The sequence below is a fragment of the Aptenodytes patagonicus genome, chromosome 13 (genome assembly GCF_965638725.1).
Source record: "Aptenodytes patagonicus chromosome 13, bAptPat1.pri.cur, whole genome shotgun sequence".
Lineage (NCBI taxonomy): Eukaryota > Metazoa > Chordata > Aves > Sphenisciformes > Spheniscidae > Aptenodytes > Aptenodytes patagonicus.
This window is the reverse complement of record NC_134961.1, coordinates 1,280,532-1,299,106: the sequence shown is the minus strand read 5'-3', so window position 1 is coordinate 1,299,106 and position 18,575 is coordinate 1,280,532. Positions and strand designations below refer to the sequence as shown.

General features: G+C 41.0%; 1 protein-coding gene across 1 annotated transcript in view; it reads right to left on the bottom strand.

The window, feature by feature from the left end:
• DNAAF8 (dynein axonemal assembly factor 8) overlaps positions 1 to 18,575 on the bottom strand; it is a 92,279-nt gene that overhangs the window by 56,315 nt on the left and 17,389 nt on the right. Inside the window, exons 11-12 of the mRNA XM_076350588.1 lie at positions 5,742 to 5,933; positions 2,952 to 3,107 (exon numbers count right to left, since the gene is read on the bottom strand). Of these exons, the coding sequence (XP_076206703.1) occupies positions 2,952 to 3,107; positions 5,742 to 5,933 (348 nt within the window). The remainder of the gene's footprint in view (positions 1 to 2,951; positions 3,108 to 5,741; positions 5,934 to 18,575) is intronic.

The following is an 18,575-nucleotide window of genomic DNA, read 5'->3' as shown; positions in this document are numbered from 1 at the left end:
TGTACCCCATCATTAGAGCTGTGACCCTATAGCAGGCAACAAGCCACAGGATCAAATAACATCAAAGCCAACGAGACTGATAAACGCGCTCAGCGTGTTCAATCACACCAGGGTTGGGAACTAACAGGGGGGCAAGCTGGGGAAAGTGAAACCTTGCCTCGTTGATACAGATAGGTCCTTAGGCTCTTAGACTAGCAATCCCATGTCTGCTGTAAAAATCATATTCATATTACAGTCTGAAGAAAATCAATGGACAACTGTCATTTTGCTGCTATTATGAGATACGAGTACAGATATACAGCGAAAGATGGGCATTTCCCTCCTAGCATCAAGCAGGCACAAATCTGTACCCAATATGTTGTGTAATCTTGTACATACCCATCTTTGGCACTGAAAATGGACTCTGGACTCTACACATTAAGAACATTAAAATATCAATTTGTCATAATGCTTCTGGTTAACATTTACACTACTTGGTACGTCTTTTTTACAGAATCCAAAAAAAGTAACTAAGATTTCCCTACATTCTTATAGCAAATAGATGCAGCAGAAAGTCATAGTTTGGAGGTAAGCCTCGTAAGTGGTTCTCTCTGTGCCCATAGGAGACAACTGGAACAGGAACCAATAAGTGCCACGACAGAATTTTGTCATGTGATTCAACCATTAAAAAACTGTACATTAACACTACGGCGAGAGACTGAAGACTTAAGTGTGAAGAGTAAAATCTACCACATTTCTCTCCAGCAATAGTTGAAGCTGCTCAAGGGTCAGGAATGGGAAGATAGGACTAGTTGCTGCTGTTTTTCCTTGTCTCTCCTGTGGCTGACATTTCTGAAAGCCTTTGGTGTTCCTATCAGCTTAGATCTCTGTCGGGGAAAGCAGCAGCTTCACAAATGCCTCAGGAAAGCGAAACTGACAAAAGTCATTGTTACCACAAAGACATACGGTAGAGCCTCTAATGAGAGGAAACCTCAGTTACACATAGTCTTGCTTTGAGGAACACTGTCCAAATGCCTTGTATGTTCGCTGCTGTGCATACTAGCTGAACTCAACAGCACCGTCAATAAAATGGGGCATAAGAATAGCATTTACAGTTTATATATGGACTGAAAACTCTGTGTGGCTTGTTCCACCAACTTGTGATACAACCCTTCCCAGCTCCAACCAAACGTTCACAGCAGCCCGAGCCTGCAGCTTCAAAAGTTCATCAGTTGCGTAACACTAGATACATATTTTGAGCATACTCAGTGCTCAATAATTTTGATGCTTTGGCCAAGCCCTCAGCTGAAATCAGCAGAGAGCAACAAGGCAAGTGGACAGAAGGCAGGTCAGTCTCTCTTCCTCCATTTTCTTTGCTCCATAGAGCAAACATTTTGAATTCAGTTGCCTTAGACAGAAATCAACATTAAGCCCTTGTCCAGTCTAGCGGGCTGCTTAGTCTCATTAGCCCTCCTGCTTCTGACAACAGGTGCTCAAACACTAACGGAAAGGTTGCTTATTGTTTTGGGGTTGGGGTTTTTTTGGTAGTGTTTTAATCATGACATTTGTTACCAGCATCAGTCATTTACTTGCAGGAGCACTGGAGCCACAGCTGTCATACTCCAGGCCTTATGATACATCATGGGAAATTAAATGTTTACTGCTCACAGGCAGGCAGCTGCAAGTGAAGAATGCTTGCTGCAGCTGAGTAGGGGGAAGCTTAAGCATGTTTTTAAAACATGTTTAAACCTCCTCTTCCATTTAAACTTCACATGATGTGTCCAGCAGGTGTGACTCAGATACCTGGGGCCCCCCCTAAGACCACCTGCTATTGGGTCCCATGGGGTCTTTTCAGCACAGAGGAAGTGTCGAGAATGAGCACATCTATTGTCACATTCCTGTTAACATCACCGGGGGTGAGGCAGGCAAAAATACAGTAGAAAATCCACTACCAGCTCGCTAAAGCCACAAGTGTTGCTTTGAGCCACCTGAGAGAAACTCACCAGCCTCAACAGAGCGCAGGGAGAGCATCTCAAAGGTTATTCAGTACCAGGATAGTTATTCAGGCAAGTGACCCACAGAAGATCTCAGGCACACAAGGATCGCTACTCCCCAGATATACCTGGGTACATTTTCCAGCAAGAGTCAGCTATACTGCATAGGTAGGATAGGTATTTATACCAGGCAAGAGTAGCAATAATACCTAACAAGCTGTCTCCAAAAATGAAAACAGAACAAGATGCTCAGAGTACCAATCTGTATCACATTAGCTTTGTGAAAAGACAGAACCAACAAACTAGGACCCAGAGCTGCTATTTCGTAGCTCTGCTGTTTTCAGGACACAAGCTCATATCATGCCCTATGTTACACTGTGCCACCTACATGTGCTAGATTTTCAGCTTGTGTGCTAGACCTTTCAGCTTGGCGTTTTATTGCACAGCACAGACTCTGTAGTCTACCAGACTTGAGGGAACGGAGTCTCAGGTCCTGCCTCCAGGCCTCAACTCCTGGGAGCCAAATAGCAAGACAATATTCCCCCTCGTGGGCCACACTTTTCACATGGATAAAATACAAGAGCAAAAACCATAATGCATGCCAAAGATACGTCTCCTCTGAATCCAGTCAAATTTCTGCACTGTGGGGTTACAGCCACCAAAAATGTATTAACAGCTAATGAGCAGCAGAGACAAAAGACTTACGCCATAAAGAGCTGGTTTCTCATCTGCACATAATCTAAATTCAGCATAACTGAGGACAGCGTGAGTTGGCAATTAGCTGTAAGCAATCTTTCAGTTCCCACAGTACTGGGCTGTTCCCCCATTCTAATTTAGAGCAGCACTTGTGCTGCTCTATCCTGGCTCGCTGAAGTTTGAGCTTGAATTGGCATATCCAAGCCTGGTCCTTAGTCAAGAACAGTGGTAACCGCCTATGGCAGCTGTGCATGACTAGCAAGTGTAAATGCTGCTACTCACTTCTATCTTCTGGATCTTGGTGCTGTTCTGGGCTGAAGACTCATCTGCTGGCATCAGACAAGCATATAGGGCCAAGCCATCCTCTCGCCAGGCCTGCTGCAGCCCTACTACCTGGAATGGAGCTTTGGGTCCACCTTTCATTTTCACAGGAGGCACCTGTAAATCCATTTGAACATAATTTCATTTTCAGATGGCCGTATTTAGAGACTGAAAATAACCCTTTATCTTGCTCTGTTGCTTTTGAGTAGGGCCCCATAATATACAATAATCCAGGGAGCACTCTCGCTTGATTAGTGGATTAGCTGTGGTTTAGTCAGTAGAAAAATCAATAAAGATCAAATTAAATAGGAATAACACATAGGTTTTGATAAATCATAGGATTTATTTTCTCAATGAGGACTTGCAAGCTCCAACTTCCACCAGTTTCACTGTATGAAAGCAAGAACTTGCATCAGTTTCCTAGTCTAGCAAGAAATGAGAACTGAGTCCCTGTCAACGCTGCACTGCATGTTCTTGTCACAGTGGCACCGTGTGCTGCCTTTATTAATGATAATGAGATCAATCCAATCTCAGTTCAAAAATCAGTGCTAAGTGATTATGCCATTCTGAGGAGCTAGTGCAGGCTTCTTTAATAAGCCTTTGTCTTCTCTATTAGTGATCACTAATAGCCAAAACCCCATCAATCCCTATCCAGTGAATCCACCTTTTAGTTAGATTGAGGTGATTTCTTTTTGATGGATTTTTTTTGTGCGCACACGTGTGTGGGAGGCAAACATTCTATTTTCCAACATACATATCTGATCCAAAACAAGGAGGGTAAAAAGCAACTTCTGCCAACCCCAAGATGAACACTGGACATCTTTTATCGTAAATATCAGTTTAGTTCCAGAGAGTTCCAGTAGGATAGACCACTCATTGGTTCATAAGGCTGCTCAAAGTATGCTGAAACGTGATGCATTTTAGCACACAGAATACATGAAAAACCTTATTACAAGGCAGAAAAGAGATGGGAAAGATACCTGAAACAGACTGGGAAGGCACTGTAGTGCTGCAAAGCATCCTGAAACCTGGGTAGCCAGTGAAAGAAGGCAGAAGGCTATGGGAAAGTCAGACACAGGCAACCAGCAAAGCCAAGAGAAAGGAATAGCAGCCATGTGAGGCAGAGATGCCTGAACCAGATCACACACTAGATGAAGAGACAGGCAAGTTTGAATTACAGGACTATAATTCCTTCCCAGGATTCTGGTGAATACAGAAACCCCTAAGTCTTGTTCTCATGGTTTATACGATCACCACAATCTCTAGACAGATTAACAGCCTTGCTATTTACTGCATATATAAACCAAAACTGTTTACAGTGAGATAAATGCCTTTAGAAATATGTTCTCAACACAGGGCCTGAGTGGATTTTCAAACTGTTGCATAGGTCAGCTGTATCACTCGAAATAGCACTACCAAGTCCTTGACTGCTTTGAACACTGGTTTCACACGGGAAGTTCTGTAGCAGCTCTGCCACAGGGGAATGCTCACATCTGGAGGATCGTGTTCTCAACTGGTAGAAATCAGCATATCTCCAATGAAATCAATAAAGATATGCTGATTTACACAAGCCAGGAAGCCGGCAAATCAGCAGAATTACATAGATTATGACCAGATGAGAATTTGGTCTAAAAATGCCTCAACCTTTCCACTTTTTTTAATTAAAGAAATGCAGACTTTTTCATTGCTATCCAACAGCTGTTTGAGAACTTGCGTGAAATAAACTGGTGGATTTTACCGCAGTTTCTACTGGGCACAAAGTCCATCACAACATTTGACCCTATAGTCTCAGCAGAGTGACCCTGAGCCCTGGAAGCTGAGATACCCTTTCAGGCTTGGAGAGAGCTGCTACAAGTCAGAGCTCAGGTTTTTCAAATGGGAATAACACAATGGAAGAAAGCCCACACTGCAGCTGGTCATGAGCTAACTAGTTTCTGAATGGAAGATTCAGACTCTGGGGCTGTTCAAGTGGCAATTTTCATTAGCATTAAACTAACATTAAGGAATGTTAGCAATGTTTTAATGGAAGTGTGAACATCATTAATAATTAATACTGTTTAAGTGGAGTTTAAGTGATTTAAAAGCCTTTGTGCAGGCTGTCTGCTCAGGATGAAATCTACCTTGAGTGCATGGATTGTTATTGGTATGCCAATGTCTTTAACCATGGAAAAGAATGAGGCCAACGTGCGGGGTGGGGAGGAAAAATACGCATTGCCTCTTTTGCCTAGAGGAAGAGGCTAATATGGGATGAATGGGAAGAGTGAGGAAATGGTGGTTTCTTTAGAGGAGAAAAATATGTGATTCAAAGGGCAATTAAGATGAAACAGACCACCACTTGTTTATAGCCCTCTTGACTATCACAAAGGATCTATTCTTAATTAGAACAAGTGGTAAGAAATAGGCACCTGTGTCTGTTCACTTCTTTTGCCAGGGACAAAGTATAATACTTACACAGCCCTCTACTTCCAGTAGTCACTTTTGACTACTGCATGTCTTGCTCAACAATTTTTTTACTTTCTGTGCCATGTTCTTTGTAAACTACAGGCACAATCCAGCTCCCACTGACTTCAGCAAGACTTTTATTTACTGACTTTAAGGTGAGTTAGAACATAATTTCCCCCTTGTTCAGCCACTGTTTTATAGCTGTTGGAAGAAAGAGATTTCAAGAAGGATTATATATTCACTGCAGGGCAAAACACAGCCCTAATCATGCAGAACCTTCTTTTGTGCACTGTCACTGCACGTACTCACCAGAGAGAGAAGCCACGTCACAAGGGCCTGGTAGATGTTGGCTGCTCTCAGCACCATGTTAGGCACCTGCCCACCGCACTGATCTGTAGCTACTTGGCCACAACTTGACAGCCAAGTGGTCATAAGCAGCACCTCATTTTTCATACTGTGTGGTCTAGGCAATGTGTCAGTATCTGGCAAATAAGAAGCTTCCTGTCAAAAAAAAGTATGAAAATGGAAGTCATGTGGATTACTGGAACTGCATTCATCATCATGAATGAATTACATTCATTGCCATCACACGAGGGGCAATTAATATCTAGCAAGCATTTTTCAAAGAGGAAGCATGAGCCATAAAAGCTAGGTCATTATATCAGGGACACCTTCTGGAGCACTTCAGTTTTTCGTGGAGAGCTGTCACCTGGGTCTTCATTTAGTCAAACACTGCTTGGTGAATGGAAGATTACGTGGTCACAGCTGGAAATAGTATGATCAAATTTATTCTGCATTCTTTAAGATTCAGTGGTGGTGTTGGTTTTTTAAATCAGTAAAATGGCTTCAAAACAAGCCTGATAGAAGTGTCAAAACTTTCATTATTTTCTGCTTCGTCTAACATATGTCATTCGTAAATGATGTTACATTTAAGTGAACTCATCTCCTTTCTTCACTTTAGTACTGAAGCTTGATTATTTAGGATGCAAATTCCCTCTCCTTTAAGAGACCTGTTATTTAAGAAACAGCCCCAAGCTCGAACTGTGGGAGTTATAGTTTATGGGATCTCTTTTGTTTTTCCAAAGATAGAGTAGCCACAGCTGTAATTATTAGCCGGCTCGCTATTCCTATCTATATTCAACTTGCTGCCCCTGACATTTCTTTTATAAATTAGGAAGCTAGTCCCTAAAACTGCAAAGATTCTCCAGTATACATAAGAGTATTGCTCCTCAACAGTTATGATCCTTTAATAAGAGCCCTCAGGTCCACCCCCCCAGGCATCCTGAGTGCATATATTCTACAGGCATGGACACATGTTCATTTTGCAAATAGCTGGAGGTGTTTATGGGGTTAACTTTTCTAAGCTACTTGTTACAGCATCAGCTAAGGGCTATGCTCCCCACTGCAGAGTCAAAGTGCAACACGACTGCATTTCCTGTACATGTCAACGCAATCAGCCAACAGACTAAACTGCTAATTAAGGTGAGCAGAATTAATCTGAAATAACCTACCTTAGTATGAGACTAGCAAGCACCCCTTTCTGTGAGCTGAGTTGTGGAACACCACAGGAACACAAAGGGAGCAGGAGGGTGTTGAGGAGCAGCTAAGCAGTTATGTTTTCAGTTGCTCCAGGTAGCCCTTAATGATAATGTCTGCCCATACCTTTACACTGAATTAACCTTAATTTGATTTACCTGAATTTACTTTGGAAGCAAAGTAAGTTAAATCCAATTAAAGCTTCTTTAATTCTGAATTAAAATGTCCACAAAGGTGTTTAATGACTAATCCACTTGACAAGTTAATGTAGCTTGACTTCCGTGCCTGTCCTCAAAATAGACAATTCCTTAAAACGGTTTCCACAAAAATATACTAATAAAAAGCCCCAAGCAGATCTATTGCATCATCCAGTGCTTTGGTGCCGAAACATCTACCACAGACACAGCACAAGTACTAAATAAAAATTGTAATTAGTAATAAAGGAAGAATAGCCATGCAAAAGTTTCTGATGCTGCAGATCTGCATTACTAATGTTACTGTAGTCCTGGGGAGCTAACAGAATTGATCAGGGCTTTGACCCTACCATTGTAATTCTCCAAGGAAGAGGCCTTAAAAGAAACTGGGAGACTTGCAGGAAAAGATGACCTTCTATATCTTATATTGGAGAAATGATTCTTTCTTCCTCTTTCAAGAAGGGTGTGGGGATTAATGACAGGAGGTAACTCGAGCTAAAGATCAAACCAGTATCTACTAATGCTTCAGCAGGAAATTTCCAGCTATTCCAAATTTGCTTGGCCCAGCAGCAGGGGTAGGCTCAATGGGGTTTCTGACCAAGATCAGCTAAGAATTTTACTTAGCAAAGTTCCTTCTGAGAATGAGTGAGGTTTTGATCAATGTTGGCCCTTCCCTCTCCTCCCTCTGCCAGCCTCCTACCCCAACAAGAAACCAGGTGTAGAACTTCTTAACTCATTTCAGAAATATTGAGGCTAATGAACAAAAAAAGGAGCTAATCCTATTTAATTCTGGGCAAGAATTGCTGAAGTAAGATACATTCAGTTCTTTCTTGGTATGCCTCCCCACAGCATTGCACAATTTACCCTAGTCTACCTATGAAGAGAGTTCAATTTACCTGTGTGTTACACTGGCTTTTATTTGTGACGGTATTAGATTATAAAAAGACTAAAATTGCTCAAATGCTGGGCTATTTTTGGTTGCTCTGGCTAGAATTGTGCTGTCAATCACAGACAGGCTTACAGCTGATTGTAGTCAAGTGCCAACAATTACCATAGAGTAAATAAGATAAAATTTCTTATTTCTAAAGTGCTTGCTATTTTATTTTGCAACTACAGTTTATAATATTGCAACTTACAGCCCTTCAGCTCAATTTTCCAACCACCCCTCCACCCCCAGTTCTGGCCATCTTTCTCCAGTCTAACATAAGGACAGTGCAAGTAGAAGCAGTCACCACACTAAGCAGCCAAGGAATAACCTCCCCCCAAATCCACACCAAAAAAGAAATGAGGAAAAAGGAATTGCAAGACAACATAAGGATACCCATATATTCTAGCCTTCAGCTACAGCAGCGTTGAAGTTACACACACAGAGGCATAGCCCCAAAGGAAACCACTACTCATAAAAAAAACCTGTAATGTGAAGGCATCCATACAGACAATCATTAAAAAAGTGGCATTTTACCTCCATATTATCTTTTTTTTTTAAAAAAAGAGCTGTTTATGATCACAGCAAGCCGAAGCTTAGCAGATACAAGTTTGTCAGCCAATATTAATGTCATTTTGTTTCTAATAAAATAGCTCTAATTGGTTAAATGATGCTTTTGTTGATGGTTTTTTAAAAGACTAGTTGGCACTGCTTTTACTACGCCTGCATACAAGATTGGACAAACAGCTCTGTTGCCCTAACACTAGGAAACATTATCAAAACTGTTGGAGGCTGGAATGACCAAGCAGCAGCTCGGGAGCCAAGAGGGCCAGGTGACAACTTTGCTGCTGGTTTCCAGCTAGGTACAAGGCTGATAGCAAGTGAGAGCGGTTGCTATCAGCTGCTGTTTGGGAACCACACTACATTACACGTTTGGAAAGTTCATTTCGCCACACAGACCCCAGAAAGCAGTTCGTATTTCCCAGCAGAATCAGCTCACCCAGTCTGAGGGTTTCTCCCAGTGGAAGGATAGGCCAGGGAGAGGCCATTTTTTTTTTTTTTTTTAATAGATACAGTCTCTCTTTTGCAGGTAAACAAAACTTCATTATTTTCCCTTCTAGCACCTTTTCCAATACTAAACTGATGCTGACACTGAAGCAAGGTATCATATTCAATCATATTCAATCAAAAAACACTCTCTACTGTGTTGAGCAGATTCTACAATAGTAAGACCTAAATCAAAACATCCACCGCACGTAAAATGTTATGCTCACACAATCTCCTCCGTCTTTACTGGAGGGGGCGAGGGGGAAGGGGAGGAATAGGAAGAATCTTACTCTCATTGGCTGGAGGCTTAAGCAAAATAATTGTTTTCAGCCATGTCTAAATTCATCCTTCTATGTCATCTGCACCCTAGCTTGGATCACAGATTTAAGAGGCAATCCCTGATGAATGGCAAGTTACCGACTGCAGAAATCTTTTGCCAAATGATGCATCTGCTGTACGTTTGTAAATGTGAGCAGATTTCTAGGTACTTTAGCAGCTCTAGCTAATTTCTCTAATGAAAATTCTATACTCTTATGCTGAAATAGCTCTACCATTGCATGTTCATGCTTCATTATAGACAGAACTCACAGTACAAAACACAAGCATGTTGATTATGTGGTTATACATCTATTTTCCACGCAGTCATGTTGCTAATGTAGGAGAGGAGATAGTTAGGACACATTTAACAATTCTGTCCATCTAAGGCAAAGCAAATAACACTCTTTCGTGGCTTCTAAAAATTCTTGCATTAGATGAAGACATATTGGAAATGTCAAGTGTTTGTTCATTTTCATTCTGTGGGGAACAAAAAATGATGACAATGCCATCTGTGAGATTATTTGAAATTCCACATTAAATTGTGGAATAAACCCTGAAACCATTCAAAGAACTGCTTTATCATTGCAAAGTGGGAGCAAAGGGTAAGAACGGGGAAAGTATCTGCATTTCCTGCATGCAACTGGCAGAACATACTGTAATTAGGAAGGCAACATTTAGTGACAAAACAGAGTGTACGATTGATGTTAATGGTCTGAATAGTCTTTCTGTTAATGCATTTTTGTACTAGATTCACTCTCTATAGCACCAATGGCTTTCTGAGTATCAAACATGCTGAGGTTATGGATCTGAAAAATGATGGTGGCAAGATGTTATTGAAACTTTCTGATCTGAACTGAGCGTCAGATTGCTAAAATGGAGGAGTTACGATCCTCCAAAGCAGATATCTCTGCCAAAGTAAGATTGCAGAAGTTCAAAGAGCTGCGTAATGGAAGCATTATTTGCTATGAACTCTGTAGTTCTCCAATTCAGTTAGGGCGTTACATATCGTATGAGTTTAAGTTAAAAAAAAAAAAAAGAAAAAAATTTCTTTGCTGAAAGTTATCTTCTTATTCTGGACAGTTATTCTTAGTCTTGGACATGAAGAATATAACCTCTCCTGATTCAGAAGAAACCACTTTTCCATCTCTGGCAGCATGAGTGTGCTAAAGCTAGACAGCGTCTCTGCTGGAGCATAAAGAGGGCAAGTGTCAAAGAGAAACGTCAGCTTGTCACCAGAAATTACCGAATATAGGAGCGCAGTTCAGATGTGACGCACAGAAGGAACCGAGCTCTGCTCGGCACAGGACCAAGGATAGCAAAATTCACCTTGTATACCTTTTCACATTGCTGCCAGCTGAGCATGGTCAACCCCAAGTGCAATTTAAAGTAGCTTTACGGCCACCACAACACTGGCAGTTGATGATAGCTAGGATCAGTTACATTTCTGGCTGAGGACAGTCAGTGTTCTACAAAAATCCCTCTTCATCCTCTCCATAATCCCTCTCAACGCAAACGAGGACAACAGAGATGGGATGTAGTGTGAATTACACTGTTCTATGCCACTTCTGCTTTAGCCTGCATTAAGGGAATTCTCAACTGCTTCACTAGAGTTAACAGCTCATCTGTGCTATCAAAGATATGCATAACCTCTCTGGCAAGAGTCAAGGATCTGGCCCATAGAATGTTAGCAGAGAGACGCTGTGTGATCACTCAGGACCACACAGGCAGAAAGTATTTTTGGCCCAAAATTCATCATACATTTATTCTGCTATCTGCAGTGAAAAATACAACTCCACAGCATCAAGCATTTTCTCCTGAGTAAGAAGAATCTTGTACCCTAGAGTGTGCTCCCTGGCCTAACCTGCATACTTCTGCTTGTCCTGCCAGTACTCCTGATGTGAGTACACAGCACTGCCCCTGCCACGCTGTCTTTCTTGTATATGCTGGTGTGTCTTACTGTGATCTCTTGCTTTGTCCTGTCCTGGAACATTACTACTATGAGAGAGTCCTACACAACCAGCTAGTGTTCTTTTTTGGACAATATCTTTCTAGTCAGTCCGAGTTCACTAGACCAGAGTACTATGAATGAAACAAGAATACCTATCAGTCAGCACTGATAAGCAAGTACAGTTAAAGCAACGGTGACTTCCTTGATAGAATTGCTCTGGAATTACTTCATTAGGCCATAGAATGTTCTAATTAGTATTTAAAGCCAGCTAGGAGCATGTGTCAAATACCAACCTAGCTTTAAGATGACTAAGGACCAATTCCAACGTAATTCTAATGTTGATTAGAACACAGAACATTCACATGGTTGTGAAGTATGTTAACAAACCAAAAATGTTCGAAAAATGGGCATTTGCACACAAATATGTTCAAGAAAAATTGTGCAAATTGAGGCCATTTAGCAACAATTCTGAGTGCAGCTAAAAAACATTCAAATAATGGCACGAATAACTGGTAACAAGCAGCTTCTTTATTTGATAGAAGTAGGAACAATTTCTTCTTTATTTGTTAGAAGTGGGAAAAAGTCTCTGACAAAGGCTCAACTCCTCAGGTAAACAAAGAACTGCTCTGAAAATTGCACTGAAATTTAAATCAAAGTAACATTGAATCCTAATTGATTTAGTTTTCTTTCCGAGACATAATTAAAAATGATAAGTGCCTTTTCCATGATTGGTGTTTACATGCAATAACACTTAGAGAGGCTTAGAACAATTCATAGCCTCATTGTGCTGGTGTTCTGAGTACATGTAACAAAAAGTTCCTCCTCTAATGAGTTTACACTCCTGGTTAATGAGAAGCAGCTGAAATAAGTAAAAGAAGTTTAATTACTTACAGATTCCATGTGAGCACAAGACTGGGAATCAGGAACTTGTGCCTCAGTCCTGGCTCTGGAATGGAGTATTTCTCTGTGAAACTGTAAAGTGAGGATAATATTTCCTTATCCTAGTCCCTGTCTAGCTGGATTAATTATCAAAAGCCTGTAAAACACTCTGAAGAGGAACAGTGTAAGATTATCAAGAAACTTTCAATATTAATCTCTATTCCCTTTGACATTCCTGAAACAGTATCATGTCCTCCAAAACCCGAAGAGTAGCATCTGTATCTTCCATAGCATTGCTCTTCAAATGATTTCAAACTGCCTCACAAATAAAATGTGCTGTGATTTCCAGACCCACAGCAGAGAAGGAAATTGTACTCGGTCACTTTGAAATGCTACGATAGAACATGGAATTGGTCCTCAGCCATCTGAAAACTAGGCTGGTATTTGGCACATGCTCCTAGCTGGCTTTAAATACTGTTGAAATGGCTCCAGTTTGATACTCCAGGAGATTCACCATATACTTACTAACTTGAGTAAAGCCTTGTTTTTCCTAGTCTTTAATCTATTTATCTTGTCATGTATTTCCCCTGATACTCTATGGAAATCCCCCAAGAAAAAAAGAGGGGGTGGGTGCAAACTATGCTCAGCTGCTTCAACAGGAAGTTTTACCAGAGCTCAAGCGGCTTGCTTTTCAAACTATCAACTTCCAGTTTAGGAATGGATTGCATCCAGTTTGTCATGCAGGCTCTGTGATCTTGCATCCAGCTACAAAATACTATGCAGATAACCCTTCAAGACCTGTGAATTCTCCAAGGCAGTAAATATGGGGGGGTTTGCGATTCTGAGAACTGCTAACTGCTTACAATGTCTGCTGAAGCTTGTGGGAACTCCAGGTGCTTGGCACATAGCTGGACAGATCTCTCTGTTTTTAAAATAAAAATAACTGCATGATACTTCCACTCCATAATCTCAGATAAAACCTTGAATTCCATTCCCTGCCACTAAGAATAATAATTATGGAAGCATTATTTGTGTAATAATGTGTTTACAAGTTGTGACCAAGCTTATCCCCCAGTGTGTTAAGATTTGGAACTGTAGTCCAACCTAAGTCAATGCTAAACAAGAAGGCACGAGAAAAAACTAGGAATACAGTTTAAATTATACAGCTTTTTTAACGGTAGCATGGCTGTGTCAGACAAGCCTGTACAGCCCCTTTGAAAAACAGAGGGACAGATTCAGCCTCCTTTCATCTACAAATAGCATCACTGATCACAGCCCTGAGGTAAGGCCAGGAGTTGTGAATTCTATTCTGATTCCAAGAAAGAGATGCATGGCAGAAAGTATTTCTCTATATAATTAAACGTGACTGGCACTTGTTCATACACATTGCAAACTTATGGAAGCTATTCCTTCTGCCAACAAACACAGGACCTGTCAAAGAGCAAGACCGGAGGAAACAAAAGGTACAGAAGTGGTTTTTTTTGTCCTCGTGCCCTCTTCTAAATGAGAAATAGAATTTAGCCCATGGACATTTTACGTTATTGTCTTCTCTGCAAGTTTAATCTGAACCATCCTGCTAATGTGAATGGAGGAGTATTTAGGACCTCTACTGACAGCAAGTTCATGCATGTAATTCTGGAAACTATATTCTTTTTACTTATATTAACCTTTCCCTTAAGCAACAGCAACGTATGTTCCCATCTGTCAAGATCATGCATAAGTACATTCAAGAATAAGCCTAAACTCATTTTAATCACTTCCAAGATATGCCAAGGAATATAAAGGATTAAATATTTCACATTTTCCTGGGGCCATTTCAAACTCCAGCACTGAAAGCAGCCATTTCTTTGTAAAGACCTGACTGTTCAATTCATTCCATAGCTGGAAAGTGCATTGGACAAAGGTGGGAGCCCCTGTGAAACCATCAGACTGGGTCTCCACACAGAAGTTTAAATGGAAGTTTCTCTACAGCTTTTTGGTAGTCCTGTTGCATTCAGTACGGAAGGTGAGCTTCCTGGTTCTGAGCATATATGCAGCAATTTGGCCAAGAAACCTATTGAAGCAGACAACAAGTTATTAAAGCAGGATTACTGCATGTCATTTTTTAACTGCTCTGGTTGTATGAGCAGAACTACTGAGAAGAGTCATCAGTCTGTAAAGTTCCTGACTTGCTTTAATCTGTGCCTTAAGAGTACCAAAGCACACGCTTCCATAACATCTCTTACTCAGAGAACACAGAGAGCAAGCAAGCAGACTCTGCCCGTGTAAAGGAAGTTGTTTGTAACAGAGACATTTAAGGCCTAGATTCTCTGCTTTGGCTATTAAGGCAAATCCTTAGGCTAGATCTGTGCCATCCTGGGCCATGGCAGAGGCAGAAGCAGCCTCAGCTCCTCTGGCTTGCTGACTGCAGCCAAGGAGACCATAAACCAGCTAAACTCAACCTAAGCATAGAGTGCCGTGCCAGCAAATCCCTCTCCATTTGCTTTCACTGGTACCAAGTGGGAAGATGAAGAGGAGGCCAGAAATACAGGCTTTGTGCCAGCTAACAGTCGCCTATGCTAGAAAAACATTTTCTTGGGGACTTCCATGCTATTCTGAATCCTGTGTGCTGGACTGGTGGTACAAACAGGAATCTTGGCCTTCTGTTTTTGCATGCTAAATTTAACTACGTCTCTAATTGCCTTAGTTTATTTTTAAGCCCTTCTTGAGTTGAGGCAGCAGGTTCATTAAGTACAAGAGATTTTAATCTTGTTTCAGGAACTCATTAAAGACCTCACTGTAAAGAAAGGGATGAATTCAGGGGCCATCTGCTGGCTGTTTGGCACATCACTACTGGTCGCAACCCCAGAGTCAGTACAAGAGAGTGAGAAGACCTAGAGTGAAGCACAAGCCAAATTCAGCTCTGATGCCAGAAAAAGATTTAGTGTAGGAAATATTTTGCAATTTACAATTTTTTTTTAACTATAGTAAAATAATAGTAAGGGCTAAATGCTGGGTTCAGTTACATTTGCACAGGTGCAAATACAGCAGTTGCTCTGGTTCAGCGTAAATGAAAACATTTGGTCACAGGGTGATTTACACTTACAAGATCAGTTTTGGAGTAATACAGATATAGAAAAATTCAGTTACTGTGTCACAAGATCTTTATAACTGAAAGAAGATTTCACAGTTTTCCTCGACTTCTCCAAATATGTCTATTGCACCACTTTGTAGGAGATAGATTGGCATTTCCATACAGAACTAGCACAAAACCTATCCCTTTCATAACTGGTAGATCAGGCCCTCGTACATTCTTTCTGCTGAGACATGAATTTCACTTTCTTACAGTTCCTTTATGCACTTTCTACCCAGCAATAAAAATGGAGAATTTTTAAATACTGCTTAGGACATCACCTAAGTGCGTTCATGTAAGCAGCTCTACAATGGAGTTGGTGAGATGCCCAAGCAGTATGGTCCAGCTGGTAAACTGTTAGGTCAGGATCCGGGGACTCACAGTCAATGTCCTCAAACAACCCTTTGTGCTCAGGTAAGATGTAAGAAAAAGGCAAATTCCAATGTTGATACCAGCACTACTGCCTTAAAAAGATCAAGACACCCATACAATAGTAAGGGAAATCACAGACACCTATTTGAGTAAGACAGGTAAAGAATCAAAAGCATTTCACTGACAACTGTGCAGATCAAGGCACCTACTACATAAAAAACCCATATGGGACCAGTAATGGAACTAAAAATATTTCTACAAGTTTTGGAAATCAATCTCTACTTTCAGTCATACTGTGCTAATCCAGGGTAGCTGTCACAGTAACTGAACACACAATGCTTCAGCACTACTCTTGATGGTAAGTATGACCCAGGAATTTTGTCAGGGATTTTTCCTATAGAATTAATATCAGATCAAAGTGAGAATAAGGCAGTAAAAGGGCAAGGAAGACTTTGACCATAGTATATTGTTAATTTTAGCTTTGCGGGAATGCAAGCAGAAAATCTTTTGGTTGAGAATTTTACCTGACATCAGTAAGCTGAGTCAACAGCATATTAATATAAAAACCCTACCAATTTTGACAGAAAGGTTATAGAGTATGTTCACAAGCTAGAATAGAAAGTACCCGCATAATATATTTGTTAAGCCAGAATGACTCGCTTGCATGCCTGAATGCTTTTGTTTTGTAAGGCAGCTGTAAGGCTAAGCTGCAATAAGATCATGATCGTGGTAATAGAATTACTAATACAAGGTTAGCCAAAGTGATTGTGTAGCCAAGAAAAATTAGACGCCTCAGTATGAGTCAACACATTCATTTTCTAAACAGTTTGGCTGTACAAGGTAGATAAAACAGTGTTTATAAGGTACTGGTAACAAGGTGGTTCCTAATAGCTTTCAAATGACATTATCTTGTTCTACCATATCACAATAAAGCAATAAAGGTAAAGAGAGAAGCAAGCTGAAGCCCTATTGAAAACACCTATTTTGTCCCAATAATAAAAGAGCTTAATAAAAGCTAAATGCTATTTGCTGTCTGTTAAATTAATTCCAAAGCTGGATGTAAAGTATCAGGGCCACGAGCACCACCCCCTGCAGTGGTTTAGCTGCCTGTGTTCAAGGCCAGTTCTGACACAAGCTCAGGCGTGCAACTTCAGATGAGATTGCTGTGAAAAGAGCTGTGTGAAGCCTCTGCTGGGCCCTAACCCCTTTGCTTGGGAGCTGTATTTAAGCTGAGACACTTGCCCTTGGTCCTTGACTGAGCGACGCTGCAGCTATACCTCTGCCAGGCCACGTACCTCACTCATCTGAACCCTGTCCTTAACGAACCGATTTGACTTTGTGGCTTGATCTCAGACCTGCTTCATCACTACAGACTTGCCGGGCGATCACTGGGCTGCTGGCTGACCCTGCGTACTGCCACTGAACCCAGTCCTGTCCCTGACTTGACTTTCTGGCCTTGATCTTGGACCTACCTCATTACCACAGACTTGCCAACTGGTTCCCCTCAACGGACCTGCTCTGCTTTTCCTGTTTGGGTACTGTGGGACTGCGCTCCTTGCTGGTGAGGTCTCTGCCCCTGCCTGCCTTGCTGTCACCTGCAGCTCCTGGCTTGTCTTCCCTTACAGAGTAACCTGCTTATGCTGCTCCCCAACATAAAACTCATATCTGAGCCTGGCAAAAGTAACAACTATTACCTGGATCCCATCTAATGGGAATGTAATACAGCATTAGTACTGAGTTACTCTGTCATAATACGCAAGATGAATGAAATGAGATCAAACCCATTTCATTTTACATCCTCCACTTACCTGTTTTACATACTGCACAGCATTCTTTGTCTCCCTTATCAATTACTCTTACTCTGCTCAAATACTGAAACAAACCCTATGCATGTTACTCTAAACCATTAATTCAACCTGACCTTACAGCATGGATCACGATCCCCACTCTGCTGGCTTTCAGCAGAACTGTAGATGCTTGAATCAGTTCCGAATTAGATCCAAAGGTTAAAATGTGGTTAAGGGGCCCATTTTCAGAAGAGATCAACTCATGTCAGTCTTAAGTTTCACTGAAAGTTTGGGTGGTGGAGGGGAGCAGGAAAAAAAAAAATCATTTAAAAAAAATCAGGTTCTTGAATCTATTTTTAAAAATAAGAGGTGGGCCAGGTTGCAAGAGTATTCAGACACCAAAAAGTCACAGACCTGACAGGCAGAATTCTTAGAACGAACCCACTGATTTCCAGGGGAACTTGGTACTTGCATGTCTTGAAAATACCACTGGATATCAGCCCCTTCTTTAGATGCTGAAGTACTTGTGAAAGTTAGTTCTGAGTCTCCTAAGTTACTTGCACTGTTTTGAAAGTGTTCTTCCCAAATCTGATTCTCATATAAATGAGTGCTTCCCACAGAGTGAAGCTGAGTACAGAGCTTGACTGAACTAGGTTAAGAAAAAAAAGACAGCAGCATTAAATCTGAATTTCACTGCTTTTAAATTTTAGACAAGAACTCTAGTGTAACCCTAATGCAGCTTTTTAAATTTCCTTTGTGTTTCTTTCCCAGCACCTCAGTTACAGTAATTGCACAGTTTCTAAACTTTCCCTCTGATTATTATTCAATTCAATTATTTATGTACATAATAAATGGTCAGAGGAATTCTGGAAACTATGACAAGTGTTCCAGATCTGAACATCTATCATTGCCAAAACAAAGGACTTAAAAAACAAATTTGAAAGCATGCTACTCTGTCAAACACCGTGGCTTGTTCTTTGAATATACATGTTTATATATAGATATTAGATATTTTCACTGAGACA